General features: G+C 45.3%; 1 protein-coding gene across 12 annotated transcripts in view; it reads right to left on the reverse strand.

The window, feature by feature from the left end:
- Nucleotides 1-27,220, reverse strand: part of Ablim1 (actin binding LIM protein 1) — a 291,354-nt gene that overhangs the window by 39,376 nt on the left and 224,758 nt on the right. For all 12 annotated transcript variants that reach the window (XM_036173639.1, XM_036173682.1, XM_036173663.1 and 9 more), the window contains 2 exons: nt 7,559-7,646; nt 5,313-5,371 (listed from right to left, as the gene is read on the reverse strand). In XM_036173639.1, coding sequence (XP_036029532.1) covers nt 5,313-5,371; nt 7,559-7,646 — 147 coding nt within the window. The remainder of the gene's footprint in view (nt 1-5,312; nt 5,372-7,558; nt 7,647-27,220) is intronic.

The following is a 27,220-nucleotide window of genomic DNA, read 5'->3' on the forward strand; positions in this document are numbered from 1 at the left end:
CATTTCCATGTCGAACCCTCCCCAGCCTTCCTATCTACGTTGGACAAAATACAGCTAAACACATTAAGGTTAAAGTCTGACTTTTGGAATCTCTCATGTCCCACTTCAACAGGGCCTCTCACTCTTTCAATCTCCCCCTTCCACCAATAAACCTCTTGCACTAACTCTGTCGCACGTGGTGTTTGCTTAGTGCACACCTTGGCAGGGCTGGAAAGGTACACATGGCACCTTTCTTTTCTTTTTTTAAATCATTATGGCGAGAGACCCTTTGATACAGTTCCTCATGTAGTAGCAACCCCCAACCATTAAATGATTTTGTGGCTACTCCATAACTGAAAATTTTCTACTGTTATGAATTGTAATGTAAATATCCGATACTCACCTCTCAAAGGTGTCATGACCCACAGCTGAGGACTGCTCTAAACTCACATCTCCTAACCAGAGACCACTGCAGGAATGCTATCAGCCTTTGCTAAGGTCAAGGGGTCTGGGTGTCTCTGTGCGACTACCCATTGACCAAAGAGGCCCAAGTCCCCGAAAAGAGCAAATATCAGCAATAAGGTAGTGGACACTGCGGGGACATTAAAGAGACAGCAAACCACATGACTTCCTTGTTCTAGAGATACACAAAGCCTTGAATCATCAGCTCCTTGGGGAAACACTCATGTGGGATCTGCTTGGTACACCACAGATTTGCAAGAGCTTCATGGCTCAATAGTGAATGGGTTTCAGAAGGAAAACAGCCTCATGCCATTCGGTAGGTCGTTCGTTCATGCCCTAGCCTTCAATGAACACCAGCAGGAATGCCTTCTTAGGATGAAAGCAGTGACTCATGCCAGGTAATACACACTTGGTCATGACACTGCCATGTGCTAGGCCTATCATGAATCAGCAGTGTGCATAGGTCTCACTGTTCCTGTGAGGCTGACTCCTCCACATAAATGAAATCAGAACCTGTTTTCTTTAAGTATGGTGTCATTTTTAACTTTTACCTGTAGTTCAGAAGGATGGAGGGAGTGACTGCTAAGTGTAAATTTAAAAAATTACTTTTAGAAGGTGATTGCAACAAAACCGGAGCTTATCTCTGGGCTGCACAGTCCCGAATGTCCCCAGTGGGAAGGAACAGAGGTACTTAACACCTCCGGCTGTTTCACTTACAAAGCAGGGCTTAGGGTGGAAGCAGCAGGTGCACAGGGCTGCCATAGAGGTGAATGGATTTAATAGATCAAAGCCACTATGGTGCTTGGGAATTTCCAGGGTTCTGAAGGACCCTGGTGAGCGGCCCTCACCTCTTTGTCACCATTGGACAAGGGAGATGTTGACAAACAGCATGCTTTCTCTGCTGGGTCCCAAGCTGTTTACAGCTTTCTTCGTGGAGCTAATGTTGACTTCATTGATATTTATGGCTGAATAATGAGAATCAGATCTCCCTTTTGAGCAACAGGCTAGAAGGGAGCTGTTATTAAAAACAGGTCTCCAACCACACATATCTGCTCCAAATTTCTTTTCTTTTTTTGTTTTTCGAGACAGGGTTTCTCTGTGTATCCCTGGCTGTCCTGGATCTCACTTCTGTAGACCAGTCTGGCCTCAAACTCAAGAGATCCACCTGGCTCTGCCTCCTGAGTGCTGGGATTAAAGGTGTGTACCACCACCAGCACCACCACCGGCTTGCCTCAAATTTCTTAAACTGAAGGAGCCAGTGTGCCCCCTCCCCCCAATTAGAAACAAATGAAAATCTGAAAAAGAAGTTTGCTGTAGAGCAGAGGCCCATTTGCAGCAGGGACAACCTTCAGCTGCCCCTGCGGGTTCACAAGACTTCCCTTCTGCTGTCTCTTGGAGCTCTGCAACCAGGGCTGATCTTTAAAATACTGTGAAGATCTCATGCTAACTAGGCGGCCCTTGGGCCAGGGCAGGGCCTGAGGCCTGGAGTTGGAGAGCCTGAGTCTGCAGTGTGCTGCTGTCTAAAGTCTCCACAGGCTTTGGGCAACTAGCCTGTCAGCCTTCACTTCATGGGTGATGGAACTTAGGATCTGGTCTCTTTTCAACTTCTTTGAATCATTTAGAGAAAGAACACGGTGTTTGTCAAGATGGAAGCCCCAGCACTTCTCATCCCTCGGGACAAAGGCGGAGGTGCTGGGTCACAGCAGAGATGCATGTTGGCCAACACCAGATGATTTTGAAAAGTTGCCTGTGGTTTCACAGACCAAGGCTCTCAGTGATTTCTCCAGGACACTCAAAGGAGGTGAAATCAGGCCTGGGGTGTGACACCAAGTCTCCTCCTGCTCCTGAGGGGGACCTTGGAGCATGCCATGTTCTTCCTCATTCCAAGGAGGGTCTCAGGAGCAGTTAACACTCCCTTTCTGGTAATCTTAGTGTCTCTCACTGCCCACATGAGGCAGACTGGAAAGAACATGGCTAAGGGGCTCATAGCAACCCATGTTTTCTGTCTCACTGAGGGGTGTTTCGGTGTAGTGGGGCCTCCATGTCAGTGTCCCCTGGTAAAAGCTTATGAAGTCAGCTCTCACGGGAATTCTTAGGAAAGCCTGAAAGAGAGCAGGTAGATCTTCTGCAGGGTTGGGTCGGGTTTTCCCTTCTCCCCACTGCCCACTACTCCTTTCTCTAACTCCCCCCACCCCCAGGCACTGCTGCCTTTGGCTTCCAGCTTCCATGTGCTCATCTAGCTGCCCATCCCTTCCCATCCCCACATTTAAATCTTCCCTGTCCTCAAATTCGCTGTTTCTATCCTCCAAGTGCCCTCATCTGACATTCCCAAGAACAAGGTGCATATGACCCAGGCCCTGAGATGCCTTTTGGGTCCATTTTAATCATCATCTGTCTTTTCTATCCCTACAGAGCTGGATATATAGCTTCCGGCCAACACTATACAGAGTGCACGGTAAATATTTGTTCAGTGAACAAATGTGGGAACACAAGACCAAACAGCAGCTTCCCGTGTGCTAGCTTTAATCAAAACATCAGTTCAGCCATTGCTCAGAAAGAAAAACCATCCATTAGAGAGAGAGAAAAAAAAACTAAAACAACAACAACAACACCCGAGTCAGGGTATGAGGTGAGGAAAGCCACTACCTGCTACAGAGGCTGAGAAAGTTAGGTGACCAAAAGCATGGAGCTGGGAGACAGAAGGGAGGTGAGGGGGAGCTGGGAGATGGAAGGGGAAGGGGTGAGGGGGGAAGTGGGAGATGGAAGGGGTGAGGGAGAGCTGGGGGATGGAAGGGGAAGGGGTGGGGGGAGCTGGGAGATTGAAGGGGTGGGGTGAGGGGGGAAGTGGGAGATGGAAGGGGTGGGGGGGGGGGAGCCTGGAGATGGAAGGGGTAGGGGGTGGGGGAGCTGGGAGATGGAAGGGGAAGGGGTGAGGGGGAAAGTGGGAGATGGAAGGGGTGAGGGGGAGCTGGGGGATGGAAGGGGAAGGGGTGGGGGAGCTGGGAGATGGAAGGGGTGGGGGGAGGCAGGACTTGGAAGGGGTGGGGTGGGGGAAAGTGGGAGATGGAAGGGATGGAGTAGGGGGAGGAAGTGAGATGGAAGGGGTGGGGGGTGGGGGAGCTGGGAGATGGAAGGGGTGGGGGGGGGAGGGGAGCAACAGAAGCCTGGGCCTAGGACAGCTGCTCTAAGCCTTGGCCCCCACACAGCGCCAACCTGTAGAGCTGGGGACCGTCCTGTACGACGAATCAGACTTTTGGGATAAAAGAAATCAGATGAAGAACGATGAACGTTTGGTGGCTGCCATGAGACATGAGAGAAAGTAAGAGTCAGCAACAAAATAGCCCCATTCCAAAATACCATGAGAAAAGTCAGTTAAAAGACTGAAGGAAAACCAGGAGGAATCCGTGACCGACAGACATATGGGCCACTCCAGGGCTCAGTTGGGGGCCCATATTAAAAGTATATTAACCGGTCTTCAAATGACAGTATACTTATCTACATTATGACCCTTCCATTGGTCCTCTTGACCCTAAAACTGTTGCTACAAACGCCCTATGAGGTCTTAAATGTCAAGAATGTTCTTCACTCTCGGGTTGTCCAAAGAGTCCTCAAACATTTTCATTTTGCTATGGAAACTGCTCTAATTTGACATGTGGGAAAAGGCCTGGAAATCTTGGCTCAAGATGTGTGTGGAGACACGCCCTTAAAGAGCACGAGAGTGATTCCTCTGTTGAAAATGTACTCCCTCTAAGCCTCACCAGCATCAGCCTGCACCCCACCCCTACTACTGTGTTTCCAGAAGACAGTGAGCTAGAGCCAACCTGCCCCACAAGCGGGGGCATCATGGAGAGGAGCTCTGGAATTTTCTGGAAAGCTCAACAAAGGAACAAAACAAGAAGAAACTCCTCTCAGCCAGAATGAGAATATTTCACTAGTTTCCCCATAAGCCTTCTAGAGAGTTCCATGGAGACATGTTCCAGTTTGTATTGCTTTCAGTCATGTCAGGAAGAGGATCTGCAAACCCCAGCTATTCTGACAGAGAAATATGTGTATCCCATCAGTCTGGCCTCATTATCATTCCTCCCGAAGACTTCATCAGAGATGAAGTTAAAAGAAAAAAAAGGTTCTTTAGAAAACAAAAAGCTACTCTGTAGGGAGGGTGAGAACGATGCACTACTTGGGTGGTTTGTGGGCAGGAGTTACAATTAGGCCACAGTTTTACATTCTTAGAGCCAAAGTGTCCACAGGCATCAGCTCTAACGTTCTGGGAAGGTAACCTGTTTCCCAAACACCCATCTTCCTCTAAATTTCAAGCTCTGACTGCCTGGTGGATGGATGGACAGAGGCAGGGAAAACCACCCCAACAGTGGTGGGCAATTCCTCTGCTGCCCCCTGGCATGACACAGCTCATGCCAGCATTAGCCTGGCTTAAGCCTTTACACCTGATTGGCTGGCACCTTTTGGAGCTAGAGGCTGCTCTTTTAAACTTGGATTTTAGAAGTCAGCAAAGCACACCAGAGCTGGGCAGCAGGTACAGAGTCTGGGGTAAAGTGGTGCATGATGGACTAAGCCAAGAGGATCGCTGTGGCTGTCCGATGTGTCACTTCTCCCCACTGTACCTCTGGACACCTTCCTAAGGCACTGATGGCTAGGATAAGGCTGGTGGAGTCCAACACAAGCATGGTGAACAATTACATACATTTGCAGGGAGAGGGAGCCCTCCTAGCTGGCCAAGCAGCCTTTGACCTCGGGTTTTCTATAAGGAAAAAAAAAAACAAAACCTATGAAAAGTACTTTCCCCCAAGCCCAGGAACAAGTGGCCAGATGTGCCGGTGACCTCCAGAGCACCCTGGCCCTGGCTGTTTCCTTACCCGCAGCTTCTCCTCTGTCTTGGTGGACTGCTTACAGTCGGGATGCCACACAGTAGAACCTGGAAAGACACAATGAACCATTGGGAATACTGGAAATGGAAGGAAGGCACAGTTCTGTTGAGCAGACTTTCCAGAGCAGCTCAAACCCCCTATCCTCTGAGGAGGATCCCACACCTATGTGACCTATGACCCTGAAGTCAACTCTATTCTCTGGGTGAGTTCTGAGCTTGCTCTTCATAAGGCACAATGGAGGCCACAGAACTGGGCCTGAGATCAGTCTAACTTAAGAGATGTTTTGCTTTTAATGGGTTACTTTTTCTTTTTAAAAGATACAATTATTCTTTAAAAGTAACACATGAGGAGGGCTGTGGTGGTTCACGCCTTTAATTCCAATTTAATACTCCAATCTCTATTGAATAATCATTTCTACTTTGTATCACAGAAAAAAAAGAAGAGGAGGAGGAGGAGGAGAAAAAGAAAAAGCTAAAAGGAGGTTGAGAACAAACAAAAACCAGACCAACATGCAGGTCCCTTCAGCATTGACACTGGCTCAAACTCTGACTACAAAGCACAGGAAATGTCTCCGGAGAACAAAAGGGTCGGGCTCAGGCCAGGAGAAGCATTCTCTGGAAGGTTCTACTAAGCAGGAGGCACCTGACAGATCACAGTCTGCACACAATGTCAGCACTGTTCTCCAAGGGTCAAACACACTGGGAATGTGACCTGAGACAGCATCAGATGCTGAGGAAAATGAAGCTTATTCTCAAGGATGCTTCAAGAGGGCAGGTAGTGGTAGCAAGCTCCACTCCAGAGAAGACCGAGACCCACCCCTGGGGTTCAAAATGCAGCTCATTTGGGAGGTGAACATATTTGTGCGCAGTTTGAACCCTGTTTAGCATCTGGACCCGATGTGAACATCCAGTTCACACCACACACCTGTTTCTCCGCTCTTAGCAGACATAGGCTTGGGAGCATGTAACTGCTGCACTAACATCTAAAACTAGGCCTGGAGATACACTGGGAACTAATCAGCTCTCTGCAAAAATGCAAAGTGACACCTGCCCTTTGCCATTGCAGATGTATGACTAGTCCATGGGAAAATGCATCCTATGAAGCCCCTAGAGATCACAAATGTGGCACCTGTCACTTGCCACTTTCAACACTCAGTGGTGTGTTTCACCACAATTTTTCAGAGCAATCAGGCTAAACCTGAAAAGGCACTAAACTGGCCATTTCTAGACTCTGAGCCTTTTTTAAAGAGAGTAGTCAAGCCTGTGTTTTAACGTTCGACACTCATGTCTAGAGACTTTGCTTTGTTGCACAAAAACAAAACTGTGAAAGCAAAGCAAACCATTCATTAAAATCACACATAGTGTTAAGTGTAAAGAAGAAGGTAGAAATGACATGCTGAGGCCACCAAGACCCGTAATTACCAAGCCGAACAAGCAATTGCTCTTACAGCTTGAGCTAATTGTTCTGATAAATCTTTGGCTAATTAATGACTCTTCCTGCTAAAAATAGCAGAATGCTTACAGTCATGGTGTTGTTTGACTGGAAGAGAATCTGTGCCTATGGCTTCTCCAAGAGGTTTCGGAATTTTAGAAGGTATTAGAATCAATCATAGTTTCACACTGGAGACATTTATCAAAATTATTTTTAATTAAAAAAACATTGTGAGTCTTTGGGAATGAAGACTTCCTTGCTATCACAAGTATCTTACTCTTGCAGGAACTGTGGGTCCCTTTTCAGTCTCTAGCTCCATATGAACTGTGTCCTCTTAGTGGGTGGAGCAATGGCTGTGATGTCAGAGGCCAGCAGGCTTGGACCTCAAAAGGCCTTCCTCAAAGGACAGTGAAAGGAGAAAAGAGAGAGTGGCCATCGCAAACCAACACTTCTCGAGACTTCTGAAACACTTTCTCTCTCCTTTTGATCCAAAACATACTCCTGGGATGAGTTAGAGGAGCATCTGCTGGTGTTCATGGGCCCTCACATCCACAGGATCAGAGGTGAGTCTTCCCAGCATGCCATGAGCTCAGTTCATTCCCTAACAGGCTCTGGGGCTCACTGCCAACGTGTCAAGTGCTTGGCTGATTAACACAAACTGATGAGGTAACTTCTGGCACACTCTTGTTGAGTAACTGCTCAGCTAATAAAATCCCTCCTTCTCTAAAACACAATCCAACAAACACAGCAAGATCATTTTTCTCAGGTGTGGCACACCCACTCTGCTCTCCAGTCCATCTTACCTTGAAGATACATTTCTTCCCCTTCTGTGAACATCTGGTTGCATCTGCTGCATCGTGCGCAGCTGGGGTGATAGTGTTTGTCACCTGCCTGCAAGAGAAAAACAGAAGATGTCATGCTCACCCCATTAAATGGCTCTCACACCCTTTTCTGGACTTGAGGGATTAGAAAAGAGAAGATTTGAGGAAGAAAAAATAATTGTCAGGTTGGCCAAACTCCCCATCCCATCAGTCCTACATGGTAAAGCCGACCTCACTGGGCCTGGACAGGGCTCTGGGGCATTCATTCCCAGAATGATGGTGGCCTTGTCTCTTGGGGTTTATGGCTCCTAATCCCTCTTTGTCTAGGCTTTCTGTCAGTCAGACAACTCAAACCGGGGAGATGTCTTGTGTCTTCCCTAAGTGCCACCTTAAAGCTAACATAGAAGTTTCTGCTGGAGGCTACAGAAGGGTAACATTAACCACTAAAAAGAAATGGTGGGGCTGAGGGAAATGCTCAGTTAGTAAACTACCTGCCATACAAGCCTAAAGAACCAAGTCCAGTCCCAGTGAATCCAGGTAAAGAAGCCAAAGAGGAAACAGAGAGCTGGAGACACATGGGTCCCTGGGCTCACAAGCCTGTCGAGCCTACTTTGAGAGTTCAAGGCCAAGTGATAAAATCTGTCTCAAAAAGCCAGGTGGATGGAGCCTGAGGATGACCTCTGGCCTCCAGGTGCACACATACACATGTGCACACCCACATTTATGAATATATACCTATAGACACACAAATAAAAATGACCCTATTTTTGCTTTCTTAGCTATGTTATCGGAAAATAATCAGATCTATCCATTTTGTACCGGGGACTGGGGGGGGGGGGGGATCCTCTTAAAAGATCATTCATTGCTTTTGTCTTAAAACTCAGATTCTCTTCTACGCTGTTTATATCCATGTTTGGACAAGGTCTTATTGTAAGAGTTCCCAGAGAAAACATTTTACTGAAGTGGCTCTACAGAATTCTCTAGCACTTTACATGCCTAAATATGACAGGTGTCATCACAGCAAGTGTCAACTTCCCAAGGCAAAGTGTCACTGGACACAGGGACAATTCTCTAGACAGGTGTCAGGTCACATTAGTGTCATGGTCCAAAAGCAAGCCTGACCGAAACAGGATCCTTCATTCATGGCCTAGCAAAGAATCTTCCTTCACCTCAGAATGATCAACTATGCTCTGCAACTAAATCATTTTTACCAGCCAACTGTGAAAGTATTTCTTCTGAACTAAGCATGGGCAGTGGCAGGGCTGAGAAAAAGAAGGGCTGCTTCCTGCTCCTGACCCTGGGTGAAACCTCAACAGGAAGTCAGGGGCTTGGCCCGATTCCTGTCTCACATCCTCTTGTGGAAATTACAGATGCCCCTCATCAGCCACATTGAGAGGGGGTGCAAGGCTACTCAAGACGCTTAACCAGAAAAAAATAGAAGTATTTAAAATAGAAGCTGGGACATGATAGTTTTCAATGGCATCTGCTAGAAAAATCTCAGAACTGGTGATCTTATAGTCTACTAGCTATTTCTTATTAATTTTAAAACTCCAAATTTTATTTGGGGAGGACTGTGGGGCAGGGTCGCAAGTGGCAAGAGAAGAAAGAAGTATGACTGTAAAGTGACTTTGGCCCTTAGCATACACAGAGTCAGATGTGAGCAGAAGGAAGAAGAAAGCTTTCACTCAGTTTCCAAGCCAGGCTGGGATGTCAATGCAGAGGATCAAGTTAGTTTGGATAATCTCTGGGTCCTCACGGCAGGAATCTGCTGTCAGCTGTGGTAAAATGCACAGCCCTCAATGAACTACAGACACAAAGAATTTCTCCTGGTGGGTAAAGTTGGTTTGCCTTCGCTAGTAGTGAAATGTTAGAAAATTCTAATTAGGCACAGGAATAAGACAAAGATCCATGCTTACCAATACATCCTAAAGGTTTGCAGCCCAAGCCAATGTGAGAAGTCAAAAAAAGGGTCACCAATAAAAGAATTTTGTCAATTAAGTAGAAACACACACACACACACACACACACACACACACACACACACACACACACACTTTTTTACTCATGGAAATGCCATGGAAAATGAGTCCCCATTTGTAATAGTAACAAATAAACCATGCAAAACAAGATGTGTGTAAAGACAGGTACATAACTAAAGACCTTAACAGAAGTAACTCAAAATTTTACTAAATATTGTCAAAATGCTGATTTATCTAAATCAACCTGTTAATGTAATATATTCCCAATCTAAAGGCCCCACAGGCATTTCCTTTATCATCCTTAATAGAATGCTTCCACACATTCATATGAAAGGAAACACAAAAATACAAACATATTTTCAAAAAGACACCAGCAAAGAGAGGGGAGTTTTCCTTCTTGATTTAAAAATTGTAAGGCTAAGATAACAGCATGAACAGCATCATGGAATATCAGAGCACAGATGAGTAAAAAATAACTACGTGTTCATACACACAAGAGAATTTACTTGATCATCAAAATAAATTCCAAATATATTAGAATGGTAGTTTTTAAAAAAATAAATGATGAGCACAATGGTTGTCCATTTAAAAAAAAAACATATCTCAATTCCTTACACAACCAATTAAAATTTTTATGGAGTTTATAAAGACTAAAATGGGAAAAAATAGAATTATTGGGACACACAGATTTTGGGGGGGGATTGAGACAGGGTTTCTCTGTGTAGCTTTGCACCTTTCCTGGAACTCGCTTTGGATACTAGGTTGGCCTCAAACTCACAGAGATCCACCTGGCTCTGCCTCCCAAGTGCCAGGATTAAAGGCGTGCGCCACCACCGCCTGGCTGACACACAGAGTTTTGAAAAATTGTTTATTAAAAACTAAACAGGGTCAAAAGACAAAATTTAGAAACAACAAAGGGAAATACTGAGCTATGTACAAAAATACAGCTCTCTAGACAGAAAGTTAAAAGAAGTAATAAAAAAAATTTGCCACATGTTTCTGGCAAAGGATTGGTAAGAATGTATAAGGAGTGCCAGTGAGAGACATAAATGCCAATATGGTAAAGGGCAATTGCCAAAGAAAATGTGGGCAATTCACAAAAAATCAACAACAAGGTAAGAGGAGGAGAATGAGGAAGAGGAGGGAGGGAGGGAAGGAGGGTGGGCAGTTAGTTAGCATGTTTGTAAGTTCATTCAAGTTAGTCAGTTATTAAGTATAGTTAGTTAGTAAGCAGGTTAGTTAGTTAATTAGTTGGTTCAACCCTAGCAGTAATAACCAGGAAAACATGGGTTTGATTTGTTTCGTCAACCTGGTAAGGAAGAAAAGAAAACCATCATGATGAATTAGGTAGGTAGGAACGCTGTACACTGTGGTGACCAAAGAGGAGGGAAAGTATCTGAAATGTTGCAGAGGCGGTGGGGGGTGTACCCAGGCCAAGAGGCAGACTGTCACACTGAGAGGGATAGACATCTTCCCCCATGTGCTTGTTCGAGAGGCCAAACACGTCAACAGATTCATGTCACCACACAAAGAGCAGCCTAGAGTCCTTGAGACGTTCATTCTCTGTCTCGGAAACAGTGCAGGCCTGAGGGTTCAAGGACAAGAGCCCCTCCTCCGTGTGGGTGAGCTACTGTGACTCCTGTTCCCTTTCCTTATATGGACACCCATGACAGTTCACAGGCAAGCCCTGTGAACACATGCAGGGTCATATGCAAACAGAGCGAAACTCAGATGCAGCTGAACCCCAAATCATTTAAATTGGAGTCATTTTTAGAAGGGAAAGTTTTTCAGATTATGAGCAATAGATACCAAATGGAGAGCAAGCATGACTTATTATAGAGAAGGCTAACTTGTAAAGCACAGCCAGGGCTCTGTGGTGGCAGGTGGCAGTCTGAGTGGTGGTGTGCCTGGTACCAGGGCCCAGGCACACAGCTTGCTACTCTAGCTGTGTCTAAGCCTGAGAGACTAGACATGCCATTTCATGCCAGAGTTCTGGCAATTCCATTCTCCACTAAAAACAAAACAAAAATCTGAAAGTCTGCCAGTCATGGTGGCTCACAACCTGTAATTCAAGCACTTCAGAGGCTAAGGTAAGAGGGTTGCCAGTCACCCTAGGCTGACAGTGAGTCACAAACCCTTACAACTGTACACTAGCCTTATAACTACTTAAAGTATACATTAAAACGGCACTCGGGGCAGAGGCAGGCAGATCTCTGTGACAAGCCTGGTCTATAATGTAAATTTTAGGTCAACCAAGACTTCATAGTGAGACCTTGCCTCTAAAACAAAACCAACCAAACAAACAAATCAAACAACAATAACAAAATTCTAAAGATTTTTAGAAATTCATATTAGAAAGCTATACTCTAGTTAGCATTAGATGCCACAAGAAAGGCAGTTTGATTATTTAGCTGAATTTTTAAAGTGCCTTCCTACACATCTAAAATGCTAAACATACAAAACCAAATAAAAACCAAACAAGCCACCTGCCCTTAACAGTGCTGATCACGTTGATGGTTATTATATCATTTGGTCAATCCCTAACACATAAGCTAGAACTCTGAGGAAATGCTATCTATTGTAAGGTTTAATGCAAGATACCAAGTTTTTATTAGACCCATGGCTGTCTGGAAGAGAAAGAAGAAGTTTTCAATTCCTTATGGACATGGAGCAGCTCCAAGGCTTTGGGAATCAGTTCTTAGTACCCACAGAGCCTCAATTCTGTTACTACCTACCTTCCTAAGCCCTGGGACACTTTCTGAAAAAGTGTCAACACCACAATTTCACCTCCCACTCAGATGTAAAATCCTGCTTGTGTGTGAAATCCCACATTACTATACACTCCCGAACAGGGTTGGGGAAAGCTCCCTGGTGGAGGGAACAGAGCTTTGCCAGATACTCCATCCTGTTGATTCTGAGGCCCTGACTAGCCCTGGGCTGACTGAATAGGCTACGGGCAAGAGGGAAAGAGAACCACAATTATGGAGCCCTTCCTGGGCCCACAATCTTCTCGATTCCAGGCTGCCAACCGTCCCTGTTAGCTTCTTTTTATCCTCTTCCTGGAGTGCACTACTCAGGCCCAACTCCTTGAGGCTGACCTTTGTCAATTGATCACTTATGTCCTACCTACTTTGAGAAGGACTTGCAGGCACTGTTGGAGTGAGGATCAGGGTGCTAAAACAATTGATCAAAGGGGCCCACTGCAATCTGAGCACTTCAATAGATGTGGCCAAGAACAGGCCACTTCTTTAAGAAACAGTCACACACAAGAATCAGTGAAGAGACCCAGGGCTTGACTATTCACAGGTGTTTGGGGCTGGCCTCCCATAATGCCCTGCTCTGTGTTAGGTACTGTTGTGTGATACTAGTTTAAGATGTGTTACATTTCTTTATGCTGTGGAATATTTGTTTAATGATACAAAGATGTGTTGCATTCTTTTATGTTGCATTTGTGCATCTGTGAAGCTGTGTTACTGTGCCTGTCTAAAACACCTGATGGTCTAATAAAGATCTAAAAGGTCAATAACAAGGCAGGAGAGGGATAGGTGGGGCTGGCAGGCATAGACAATAAATAGGAGAGGAAATCAAGGAAAGAGAGTGAGAAACAAGAAAAGGAGGAGAAGAGGATGCCAGGGGCCAGCCACCCAGCCTGCTAAGGAGTAAGAAGGAAAGAAAGATATATAAAGAAAGGTAAAAAGCCCAGGGGCAAAATGTAAAAAGAAACAGGATAATTTAAGTTAGGAAAGCTGGCTAGAAACAAGCCAAGCTAAGGCCAAGCATTCAAAAGAAAGAATAAGCCTCTGTGTATTTATTTGGGAGCTGGGTGATGGGCCCCCAATGAAAGAAAACAACAACAACAACAACAACAACAACAACAAAAAAACAACCACCACCAACTACAGGCGCCATGAAAGATCTTGTAGCTTGTCTCACTATACCCCAAGGACGCAGGCTGTGTAACAGACTCATCAGCAGGAAGGAGCTGACCAGGGGAGCGAGGGTCAGGGTGGGATCCACGCTCCACACCTGACAGCAGCTGAGGAGACCAGGGGGATGACAAGGACCTGATGCTTGCTTGCCTAGCAGGGGAATGGGTGGGGAGGGAGAGCTGAGCAGGGCTCTCTGTCTCACTGTCTGTGGGAGGACAGTGCTAGTGCTGACTCAGCTCCTTTGCAGCCACTCTCTCTCCCCTGAGTTGGGAGAGGGACTGGACAGGCCTGATCTCCAGGACGCACACTCATCTGTCCCAGGAGACCTCTTCCTGAAGCACCATTATGAACGGGCTGAATGATGAGGGTGTGCCTCTGCCCCATGTTTGTATGCTGGCACAGGTGAATGAATCGGTCCACCCAGGCAGCTTCCACCAAGCCCAGAAAGTACTACAAGTCTGTGCAAATCCAGCCTAAATGGGTGAGAACACCCCAGAATCAGACATCACCACCATATCACAAGGAGGATGGCAATTTGCTTTCAAAAACAAGGAGGCACAAAACAGCTCTTGTTTGCTTCAGCTGCCTGCTTAAAACCAGAGAGGGGGCAGACAGCCCCCTCCTCAAGCTCTTGGGGTACATCTTGAAGAAATGCATATTGTATTTTGCAGACTGGACTGTTACTGCTTTTCTCATCTCCAAGTGATTAAAAGCTGTAAAGCTATCTCTGTCACTTAGTGGTGCTAAACAAATATTACCTGTAAATACATGTATCCTCAAAGGACATAACCAGTCTCCATGTTTTATTTTTATGTTGGCTCTTTAAGACAGGCCCTCATGTAGCCCAGGCTGGCTCAAAATCAGGTGACTTTGAGCTCCTGAGCCTTTCACTGCTACCTCCCCAGCTCTGGGGTTCCAGGTCAGAGCTACAGTTCAGTAAATTCTCTATCAAAGTGTCGGCAGGATTGTATGTGGAAATGGAGGGCTGCTAAAACGTCACGGCACTGCTAAGGGCCCAACCAGGAAACATTTAGCCAAGATTAGGAGCAAGACATTTAAACTACTTGGTTTTAAAACTTCCTATGATATGCCACACAATCCACAGAGTGGTGTCTTTTGTAGAGCAATGGAACAGAAGAGGGAGTCTAACAATATAGCCACACATTTATGGCCAGCTGATCTTCAACAAATGCCAAGGTAGTTAGTTGGGAAGAGGGAAGACCCCCGTAACAAGTAATTCTGGGAAAGCTGGATAGCCACAGCCAATGAGTCCTATTAAATATGTGTGAAAATTAACTAACCCACCTTGGGCTGTGGACACACACAAAAGCCAAGTCTGACATTTCTTATAAGGCTATAGGGGGGAAATTCTATGATCATGTTTTGAGCAAAGATTTCTTAACTATTATGCCAAGGGCATGATCTATAAAGGAACCGATTGATGGTCATCATTAAATTCCCTCTCCCTTACAAAGAAAGACCTGCCAGAGACAAGGAGAAACATTTACAAACCATACATCTGAGAAGTGATTTGCACCCAGAGCATATGCATAACTCTGACAATGCATTAACAGCAAGTCAACCAAGCCTGGTAACCAGTGGGCAAAATGGGAAAGACCAGCTCAGTCAGCCCTGACCTGCATGCATGAGGGCCTGGTCATCACGAAAAAGGAGGGGGAAACCAAGCCAAAACAGATTAACTACCAACCAAACTAACAATGACAACAAAGCCCAAAGAAGTGTGCTGCTGCTGCTGCTGCTGCTGCTGCTGCTGCTGCGACAATGAGTGTGGTGTTAGGAGTCAGCCCAAGGCCTGTGTTAGTCAAGCACTCTGCCGCTGGGTACACCCCAGTCCCCTGCCCCTCAGAGCCTTCAACAGATATGTCAGCAGAGAGACATATGGATGTCTAATAAGGATACAGAGTATTTTGAACACTGTTTAGTCATAGTAAACAAAATGAAAACCATAGTCATATTCTAACATCATAATAGCTACATCTCTGAAAAGATGACTATGCCAGGTGTTGAGGGTAGGCAAACAGCGGAGCCTTTGCACAGTGGCATGCCTCCTTTGAGAATATCTGTGGTAGTCTTTTAAGAAGCTGAAAGTAAGCATGCCATGCAATAAAATACTTCTCATGACTACATGTTGAAGTAGAATAAAGGCGGATGTCTACAGAAAGATGTAGGTGAGAGTCTGCATGTCTGTACTCTTGACTCCAGTCCCAAAGCAGTGTAATCCAAATGACCCCAACCAGGAAAAGCTAAGTAAGAGATGAAATGTTAAAATAAAACAATATGTTTCTTGGTGGTATTCCTCAGCAATAAACATACACCCAATGACATGGATGAACTGGAACTATTTTCTGTTAAGTGAAGGGAGCCAGACATTTATAAGAAATTCTATCAAAGGTAAGAGCAAAGAAAGAGGAAGTAGGTCAGAGGTTGCTGAGAACAGGGAGGAGATGGGATTGCAGCAGCTGAGCCATCAGTCTGGGGCAATGGGAAAGTCCTAAGCCCTCATTGTCCTACTCTGTGAGATCATTACACAACCATACACTCATCACAATCAAGAGCTATACTTGCAGTGAGTACAATTTATGGTATGTTTTCTCTTTGTCAATAAAGGCACATGAACAAAGAGGGTGGGGGAGGGTGAAGCCTTGACTAGGAAGGCAATATTAAACTATCCCATCCACAGTCAAAATGGCGCTCATGTGCACTCAGTCCTGCTTAGAGGCCCAGCTTACCCTGAAAAGCTGTAGGAAACGATTCTTCTCCAGAATAAAGTACACCTGTGGCTAGAGTTTTTCTCTTCAGGTCCCACCAAGCCCCGGCCATCCTGTAGCCCACTTATAAAATAAACATACAGATGCTTATATTATTTAAACTGCTCAGCCATTAGCTCAGGCCTACCAATGTCTAGCTCTTACTCTTATACTCAGCCCATTTCTGTTATTCTATATGTCACCACATGTTCTATGGCTTTACCTGATGTTTCCTGGATGGCAGACTGGCATCTCCTCCTCTCTCTGCCTTCCTATTCTCTCAATTATCCTCTCTGCTAGTCCTGCCTATACTTCCTGCCTGGCTACTTGCCAATCAGTGTTTTATTTATCAATCAATCATCCACAGCATACACCTGTGCACACAGGTGGTTAGATGCACAGATACAGCCCAGAATAAAGTACACCTGTGCAAACAGGTGGTTAGATGCACAGATGCAGCCCAGAATAAAGTACACCTGTGCAAACAGGTGGTTAGATGCACAGATACAGCCCAGAATAAAGTACACCTGTGCACACAGGTGGCTGGAGGCACAGATGCGGCCCAGAATAAAGTACACCTGTGCACACAGGTGGCTGGAGGCATATATTAACACTGTGCAGTGAGCAGTTGTGTGAAGATTTTTCAATATTTTAAAAGTTTACTCATCTTGGTCTTTGTTTTCCTTTTGTATGAAAGAAGACAGTCAACTGCAGACAGATTAAGTAACTTGAAGCTCTAAAGGGAACCTGCATGACTGCTTCAAGCTGAGTTAAAAGGAGGTTGACAGGTGGCACTCACAGTTCCTTTGAGGACAAATAGAATTTTATTGTATAAAATGAAGTCTTCCTGTGCCTGAAGTTTGCTTTCAGAGTTTGCTAAGGCTAAAGACATAGGAGGTCATCTTTAAAAGTTTTCATTTTCTCCTTCTGCTTCTGTTTATTGGAAGGATGTTACCATGTAGTACACACACAATAAAACAAAACACCAGTGTAAATAACGCCAAATCTTTTAAATCTACTACCCCAAATGTATTTTCCTCTCTTTTTCAAAAAGACTCTAGAGCTGTTTTAGATTCATAGCTAAGTGAGTAGAAACTAGCATCCCAATGCCCACACTCATTACCCTGACCCTGTCCAGCTTGCTTATCAACAGTGCATGCCCAACTATTGTATTAGCTGTAACTGATGGCCTACTGATTGACATGGGTATCACCTGAGCCCACAGTTCACAGCAGGGTTCACTCTTGGTTCCTGTACATTCTACAGGTCTAGACAAATGTCTAGTGGGGTGTAGCCCTCGTGATAGTCTCCTATAAAATAGTCTCACTGCTGTAAAAGTCCTGTGTGTTGTGCCCAGTCACCCTTCAATGCTATTTCTTGCCATAGGTGACTTTTACGGTAGGGGATGCTATGATCCTTATCTCTGTCAGTATCCTACACAAGTTCAGTTTGCCCACCATTTCAGAGGCATCCCTTTCAGAAGCAAAGTATCATTTTTCATACCAGGAGCAGATAACATGGGTTAAACATAATCCTCACATTCCTGTCCTTTGGTAAGTTATTAATAAATACAAGTTTGGAGGGTGACCAGGGACCAGAGGATGAAATACTGAATGCCCTGGGGAGCGGGGGGACACTTAATTTGGCATACCCAGAAAAGGGTTCTTGTATCAAGTAGCTGCAGCTGACACTATAATTTGTTTGATTCTTCTTACTTCTCATCAGGAAAATGTCATGCATTTCATATGCTGGATTGTGCTTCCTTATAAAGTACGAAGAAAACTTTGAAAGCACTTCCCACACTTTCTTGAGAGAGAATTATGCTTTTTTTGTAAGTAAAATCCCTTATTGACGTTTCACACATTCCGAGAATTGTGCACAAATCAGAAGTGTATATGAAGTTTCACACATATAATGCGCTCTGTACCCATTACTCAACCAGGAAAGAGCACATAGTCTGTACTAAGAAACACTTCATGCATCCTCCAGGGGCATCTTCTATCCCCATGTTGACTTGCACCCCATATGCTGGCTCAGCCTCTAAAGTTTGCACCAACAGAAGCAAATCCCTCTGTGTTTCATGAAATCTCATGATTACATCATATTTCTTTGTGCACGCCTATAGTATTTTATTTATCCTTTCTATTCCTGACGGACATTGGGCAGCCATGTTTTAAATGCATGCATACACCACAGAAGGAAAGAGGCACCAAGAAAGCCATGGAATGACACTGTCAGACAGTGTCCAAAGTGGGCTTGCTTTCTATTTCCACTTTAATCCAAGAGGAATTTGGGGGAATTAAGGAAGAAGAATCATATTAAGAGTACTTTACCAAATGGATCCCCAAAGTGTTTTCCTAACCCCTCTGGAGTGAGTGATCATTTATGAAATGGTTTCTCAGTAAAATCATTGTTTTAATCCCATAAGGCATCCATTTATCCTGGGACCTCCAGCCCTCCACCAAGCCAGGTTCCACCCTCCCATTCATCTCCTCTGTTGCTAGCATCCTTTGAACTGGATGAAATGCAAATAACTCCCATTTTCAATTCCTAAATGGGCTTAAAATCAGCATGCAACAGTAGTGTTACCTGATCACATGGTGTCAGTGTCTGCCACAGAGCCTCAAATTCATGTTCCCATTCAGGACAGTGCACTGGATGAAAATGCTTGTGTGTGTGTGGGGGGGGGCAGGGAGAGTCTGAGCACGCCAGCATCTTCTAAAAACTCTAGCTTCGCCTATTGTTGATCTGCAGCAACATTTTCAGTATCTTATCTATCTATCTATCTATCTATCTATCTATCTATCTATCTATCTATCTATTGATTGGTGTTTCTTTATGGGACAGAGTCTCATTACATAACTTCAGCTGACTTACAACTCACTTTGTAGACCATGCTGGTCCCGAACTCACAGAGATCTGCTTGCCTCTGCTCCCCAAGTGCTGGGATTAAAGGCGTGCACCACCATTTGAAATGAATTTAAATAGAGTCTTTCTGAAGAGGTCTCTTCAGGGAGTTGCACTGATGAAAGAAAGCTTTGGAGTCCAAGGGAATGTTGCTGAGCACATCTAGCAGGAGGCTAAGCTGGCTCCTGGGGCTTGTGGTGAATATTCATAGGGCTCCCAGGGAGGGCCTATGAGAACCCCTAGGCTTCTTTTCTTCCTCAGACACTACCCTACATTCCAGGCCAAAGGTTTCATATCCTTTGCTTTTTTAATACCAGAAGATAAATCTTTAAACTGTGGCACACCTGCAAAAGGTGGACTTTTTAAAACTGAAAATATTTAAACTTGTCATACAACGTGCAGCAAATGGGTGGCCCTGATTCATCTAATGACTGGGTGTAGGCCTCTGTTTGTCAATTGATTTTCTTTGCCAAGCTGCTATCTCAAAAGTACATTCCAATTCTGTGACATTTGTGTTGCAAACATTCTCCCAGGGATCACAAACATCTCTGTCCACTCTGTTCATTTTCTTCTCTATGTTTCTACTCTATTCAGCCTTAAGGCTTCAAAGCAACCCAGTTGTCCATAGCACAGCCTGGGCTCTGGAGGTATGTGATACCTTCCAAGTTATTTCCATTAAAACTGTTCCACTGAGCTATCCAGCGTGGAAGACAGATGGTTCAGCTCTTGGCTGGCTACAGAATACTATCAGACTAAAAATATTTTGTCTTCATCCCCAGGATTGGAGGAGCCTTCAGGGTGGGAACCAAGACTAGAGAGTCACAAAAACACAGCTTGCTTTTAAAAACATCCTCTGCTGACATCCTCTCCCATTGTGACTGGACCTCATCCTCTTTCACAAATAACTGTGCAGATTCTGTAGTTTCCCTGGGAGCAGGAGGGGGCTCCCAGCAGCCACTGGAGAGCAGTGTCAGTTGTCAGTAGGAAGAAATGATAGTGGAAAAAATGGATCTGAAGAAGGAAGGGGGTGGGCGATAGGCTTCAGGACCCTTAGGGCTTCTTGGTGATGTCCCACATAGCAGTACATATAAAGCTAAGAAAGGTTCCCCTTTAGATGATGGTGAAAGCATTTCTGTATCTTACAGGGACAGAGACCCACAATTCACCCTCCAGTCTTCTGAATGCTGGGTGGGTGCTGTCTAGCCCCAGGTCCTCTGGACTCCATGGCAAGGCAGGCCATGGGACAAAGCCTGGATAAGCAAGGAGTGCTGTGTGAGTGGTCCCCCCCCCCACACACACACACACCTGCTACAACAGACTGGACTCTGGAGCTACCCCACAGGAAACACAGATGAGGCCTTGGAGATGGTCCCCCACCACTCAGCAGCCTGGATAGACATTTGAATTCTGACTTCTGCTGCACCCCATGAGGCTAAAATGCTTGTTCCACTTGTGTGGAAAGAACATGCCATGAATACAGCCTGTCGCAGGAGATGACCACAATAGTAAAGAGACCACTGAGTCAGAGGACTAAGGTGAGCGCTTGCTCGGGCATTTAACTCGCTCCATTTCTTAGGCTTGTTTGTAGCATTTGACAGTTGAACTAGAAACCCAAGAAAACCTTCTAGCTCACAATTCTATGTCTGTGAGTAACAATAAAATTAATAATTGGCATCTGTGCTTACAGTTAATGTAAACGAGGTAAGCACACACTATGGCCAGGGTGGTTTACACGGCCCTGAGCCAATGGCTGCATCGGGCTGCATCGTCTACCTGAAAATCTCACATCCCACACACCTACACCAATAGCAACTGCTTATGTTTAAACCTGCTCCTCAGTCTAAGAATTATTTTCAAGTGTGCCTCCTTATTGTGGTTTGAATAGAAATGTCCCTCAGAGGCTCATGAAAATCGGTTCCCAGCTGGGGCTGCTGTTTGGGGAGGTTATGGAACCTGTAAGGAGGGAGAGCCTTGTTGGAGGAAGTACATCGCTGGGCTCTGGGGCCGAATAGCCTGGTCCCACTTCCTGTTTTCCCTCTCTTCCCTGTGTGTAGATGAAATATGACCAGTCAGCTTTCTGCTCCTACCATTGTGCCTTCTCTGCCCTCTGCAATGCTTGCCTGCCCTGATGGACTCTATCCCCTACAACTGTAAGCCAGAATAAGCCCTTTCTGACTTAAGTTGCTTCTTGTTGGGGGTATTTTAATATCACAACAGAAAATAAATTAATACATGTCTCATTGGAGGCTCATGGCAACTCCACTTGATAAGAACAGCAGGTACCCACCCCCACTTTCTAGATGGGCAAGGTGAGGCTCTGAGATTGCCGTCTTAGTGAAGTTCATAATGAGAATCAGTTCTTACAGAGAATACCCAGAGGAACTCAGGAGAATAAGAGGGGGAAATAACTGTAAACCTTACAACCCCAGAGAGGTAAGGTAACAAACTTTAGAAAGTGTGGCATGGGCACAGGGTGGAGGGGCCATGTGATACAGTCACCAAGGTCCTGGATGCTATTCTTTGTGGTCCTCATGTTCCCGAGCAGCAACTCTCTGTTGAGGTGACGGGGCTGGGTTCTTTATTGAACTGATCAGCTCCCAGATTCCAGCATTTCTTCCTTAAACTTCTCTATCAAGTCCTTGGGTCACCAGACATGACGAGTCAAGACCCCACCTATGACCACAAGCAACGACCCCAGGTTTCTCACCATCTTCCAAAGGCACTCCTGACTTCGAAACAACGGGTCAATTTTTATTAAATCCCACACGGGCCCCAATACTGTATCGATAGAGTATGGTGTGCTCCGTTTGTCTACTGAAGGAAGTTACATTCCTGACCACAGCATCCCGCAACATCTGCAATCTGGCCTCAGGTGTCGGTCAGGCTCCACAGGCTACTCAGTATGAACATGCCCTTCATACTTGGGCATGTGGCCTTTGCTTCACCTAAAACAGACCCACGTGCCAGTGTTTCCCATGTCTTGCATTGTTGAGAGCAGCTACTCTAAAGTTTCTCTGAGAATCAGAGAACAAACTGGGTAACTGGTTCCAAACTACAGCTGCCTAGGCCACCTCTGGAGAGTTTGAGGAAATCCAGGAGGGCACTGGGCAGCAAGCAGCCTTTTAAAGAATCTTCCCAAGGGCTGGAGGGGCAGCTCAGCTAGTAAGGTACTTGCTGCACAAACATAAGGGCCCGAGTTCAAATCCCAGAACCCATGGTGGTGGTAGTGGGCTGGATATGGTAGCATGTGTTTCTAGTCCTAGACATATGATGTTGGTGGCTTCCCCCATGCATGTCTTCACATGTATATATGCGTGCGCGTGTGCGCGCATGTACACGTATGTACACACACACACACACACACACACACACACACACACACCAAGCTTCCAAGTGATACTAAGGCTCATTTCAGTTTGGAAACTTCCTTTGCAATTTTTTAAAAAAATAGGGTCACATTACATAGCCCTGGCTGTCCTGAAACTCCTGATGTAGACATGGCTGGCCTCAAACTGCTGGGATGAAAAGCATGCACTAGCATGCCTCATCTCAAGAATTCCCTTTGATACGCACTTACTTCCTGGCCTTAACACATCTTTCAGATGCATCTGGTCAAAGCACACACTATTTATATAATGTAATAAATTATATCTGCCAGTGCTGGGATTAAAGGAGTGTGCAGTGTTTAAGGCCAGCCTGGTCTACAGAGCGAGTTCCAGGATAACAGAGCTACACAGAGAAACCCTGTCCCTAAAAACCAATAAATAAATAATAGCTAGCTAATTAACAGTTTCTCCATTGGACTTGAACTTCTTGGCAAGAACATTGTTTTATTCATATTTGTACTTCCAGAGTCTATAGATGCTGTGCATATATGTTTTTGTAAAAAGAATATATTTTATACAATAAAATTCCAATGCTACAAGCTTAATTAAGACACCACCTTTTCTCAGGCACTCTTTATTCCACTGGACACCTTTGCCCCCTTCTCAGCTCTGACTATAACATGAAGTTACTCCTTCCACATAGTGACTTGAATTTATGCTATTATTCTATTTACATAGTATATTGACCTTACATATTCTTTTGATGATTTCTACTAGATTAAGGCAGATATTAAACCATGCCTTTTATAACCGAGTAGCTATAATGATGCAAACAGCCAGCATAAGACAAGTGTCAGATGCTGTCTTCACTAGAGAATGAACTGTGCATCTTATAGCACACCAGTGACCTATACTTTCATTATTGAGAACAGTTCTAATCCAACCAGAGAGCAATGGTGGAATGAAAGATTTGAGAATACCCTGACTGCTACATCAGCGTAGGAGCTTACTCTAGTCTACACCACACTTTCCTGTTTAAAATTCTTTACATGCCACTCTCAACTCATTCTAGATAGTCTTGTTTCCTGGAATTTTGCTCCTAGTGTGTGTCTTGGCAAAAAGCAATTCTAATTCTTCCCATATGTAATGCACAGGTCACCCCTTGAGAACACTCCCTACTCCCAGCTGAGAGATTTGTGTGCATCAGAAATAAGCATCCCTCTCTGTGAGATCACAGGCCTCTCTCTACCATGCTCCAAGACTTGGCTGTAGTGCCATCCTCTCATGACCAAACCATCTCAAGTGGACAGATGCTCTCCCAGCATCCTCCTGGAGCATGAAGGACTGGACACGCCCCATCACAGAGAAGTCAATTTCCTTCTGTCTAATTAGAACACACAAGCTGTGGCTGCTTCCTTGCTGCAGGCCAGCCATGCTGAGTGCAAGATGACTCCAGCGAGCCTTGCTGGAGGGAAGCTATGCCTTCTAAAAGTGATGAGTCTATTAAAGGCGGAGGCCTGATGAAAGGATCCATTAAAGTTATCTGAAGGTCAAGAGAGCCAGTGACCTAAGGAAAGAAACTATGTTATCATCTAAAGCAATGGGTGTATTACGAACAAGCTAGCCACATGCTGTATAGTGCAGCAATCTGTTGTGTATGACCATAGGCTGGTCAGCCTGCCTGTCCACCGCCTGCTCGCCTGTCTGCCTGCTTGCCTACCTGCCTGCTTGTGCCTGCTGCATGCCTGCCTATGCCTGCTGCCTGCCTGCCTTCTTGCTTGCTGCCTGCCTGCACAGAAGCCAGGGCTTTAGGCAGGAATCTTGCCCACCTTTGCTTCCCCGGTATGTACAATAGTAAGTGTGCAGGAAGCTCTGGTGGAATGGAACCCTGTCCTGAGTCTGGAGGATGTGACAAGAGGCCAGGGAAATGGCTCAGCAAGCACTTTGGTCTCTGACATCCACATGTAGTTTGTGTCCCTCACCTTGCCAAGAGGTTGTAACAGTGCTTAACCATGACTCTGGAGTTGGGGAGAACTGTGTAGAGATGGATCCTATAACAGGAGATTTTAGAGAGCAGAGTTCTGCTTTTCTGATGTATGTGCCAGAACTTGTACATTTCCCCCATCACTTGCCCCATAGGTAAGATACCCACCCACAGCACTCCACTTACCCACCCCCCTTTCTTCAGCAAACCAGGCCATACCAAACCTGAAAACCCAGCATTGGAGGACCCTATCAGATACTTCTATAACTGAAATTACTTTACTTTTCTATATACTTTTTTTCCTTTTTTAGACCTCTGACTTATAAACATGATATATTTCATTAGAAAAAAACTTAAAAAGGCACAGAAAGGGAAGAGTGAATATTGCTCTTCTATTGAAAAAAATCTCTATATATGCATAAGGCAGCTGTCTTCAGAGACAAATGTAATGTCCCCAACACATACTCTCATGGCTCCCAATAGGAAGAAATTAGATTTATTTTAGAGTAGGCCAATATTCTACCACCTCTTACATCAAGCAAAAATAATTATCATAAAAAGAAAAAAAATCCTTTGGTAGGCCACATCCGGCTTTAGTGTTTCACAGTCCATTTATTTCAAGCTGGTTCATACCAATAATGGCAATTTCAAGTTGACACACTTCATTTCACCCCTTCCTACACTAAATGACCAACAGTTAAAGGCCAGCTTGGTTGGCATGCTGGCTTGCTCTGGAACAATATGCATTCAAAGCCCCCTTCTAATTTTGGTGGCTGGTAAGAGCAAAGGGTATACCCCAGGCTAGCCAGTGGTTGGCAAGAGCAAAGCACAGCCCAGGTTAGCGAGGGGTGGAAGAACTGTTAAGTGAGGATTTAGTTCCTCCCTAGGCCAGAGTGTCAACATTAGTAACATCTTTCCATGAACAATGAGGAACCCAAAGCTACCAAGAAATGTATCTTTGGGGAGAGAGACAGGAAGAGGATTCATGCATGCCTTGGTACACCCTAGTTAGCTACTACATGAGCTTTTGTGGCTGTGGTACAAAAGCTGTATTTGAAAATGGCCTCCTAGGATGCCTCCCTAAGACTAGTTGGGCTCCAGAGTACTCACATCCTCTGCAGGTTGTGTTCTCACGTGGTTTCCTAAAGCTGCTCACAGCGGACTAGGTGAGCAAAAATATTTTCTGATATTGGCTAAAGGCAAATGTAATTAATAAGTGAAATGAGCACTTTGAATTTTAAATTGGTCATTTTAAAGCTTTCTGTTTTTTATTATGTGTAGGTATGTGCACATAAGTGCAGTGCCCACAGAGGCCAGCAAAGGGTTTCAGAAGCTTTGAAGTTGCACTTATATAAGTGGTTATAAGCCATCTGATGTGGGTGCTGGAAACTGCTCATGCCTCTGCAAGAACAGCACATCTCTTCTCATAGCCACTGAGCCTCTTCAGCCCCCTGGATGAACTTTTAAAAACCAAAGAGTGTCTTTTGGGTGACCACAAGAAAATACGCACAAAAGCACAAAGTACCTGAAAGCAGGTTTCCCATTGGCCACCTAGCAGCATTTAAGACTAAGTCTACACTAAGGATCTCCTGCAGAGAAGTTTAACAGTTTCAATTTGGAAAGAAAATAAGAGACAGAAAGGTCTGTCCATCATCCCCGCCATTAAAGTCTGTCCATCAATCACCCCTGCCACTGAGGTCTGTTATCTCTGCCACTGAGGTCTGTCTGTCATCCCTGCCACTGAGGTCTGTCCATCATCCCTGCCACTGAGGTCTGTCTGTCATCCCTGATACTGAGGTCTGTCATCCCTACCACTGAGGTCTGTCATCTCTGCCACTGAGGTCTGTCTGTCATCCCTGACACTGGGGTCTGTCAGATATGGCATCAGAGGGACTGAAGATTATCACCTGCCTCTGTGTGGATGTAAATGTGCCAACCTAGCAGAGAAATCAAACTACTGAAAACTTCCCTAGAACTGGAAAGTGGCTTTGTCTGGTTCATGCAGCATGAGGTGGAAGAGAAGATTCCTCCAACAATGCATGTGAAAGGTGAGTTAGGATTAAGGGCTTTAGAAGAGGTGAGAATGTTCTACCCTCATGCATAGTAGACAAGGTGAGCTAAGTTCCCAAGTCCCCCCATGGCATGTCGTGTGGTATGACACACCTACTTCTTGAAGGAGTCCATCTTCTCCTGCCCAAGAAACAGAAGTTGCCACTCTCCTCTGCAGCCTATTCCTGACTATGGTGAACAGTTCAGTGCTGGGCAAATGACATTTCAAGGAATCTTCCCCAGGACTTTCTGACATGAGCTAGGGGTGGGCTTTGGCTCCAGTGAAGTAGAGAGGCTCTGGGCTCACAGCTCTGACTGACAGCTGTGAGCATGAACGACACCATCAGAGCAGAGAGAAATCCTGCTTGATGGCAGCTGTCCCCTCAGCTGCCGGGTGTAAGTTCCCTGTTTCTGCCGATGTTCCGACTGCGCTAGGTCCTGACCCCAGGCCCTCCCAATCTGACCTGCTTTGGAGTCAGAGCTAATGGAGGTTAGCTGTGACGAGCTCAAACTGGGAAGCCAGGATGACCAGCGTCCTCACAAGAGTCAGAGGAGAGGGGTAGAGGAGAGAATCCTGCATAAAAGGAAGGCTGTGGTTAGAGTTTTGACGCCACATGCCAAGGAACATGTGAGGCCACCAGCAGCTGCCAGAGGCTGGGAAGGAAAACTTGGAAACTCAGAAAAGCTGGTGCTGGTTAATAA

This window comes from Onychomys torridus, chromosome 1 (genome assembly GCF_903995425.1).
Source record: "Onychomys torridus chromosome 1, mOncTor1.1, whole genome shotgun sequence".
Taxonomy (NCBI): Eukaryota; Metazoa; Chordata; class Mammalia; order Rodentia; family Cricetidae; genus Onychomys; species Onychomys torridus.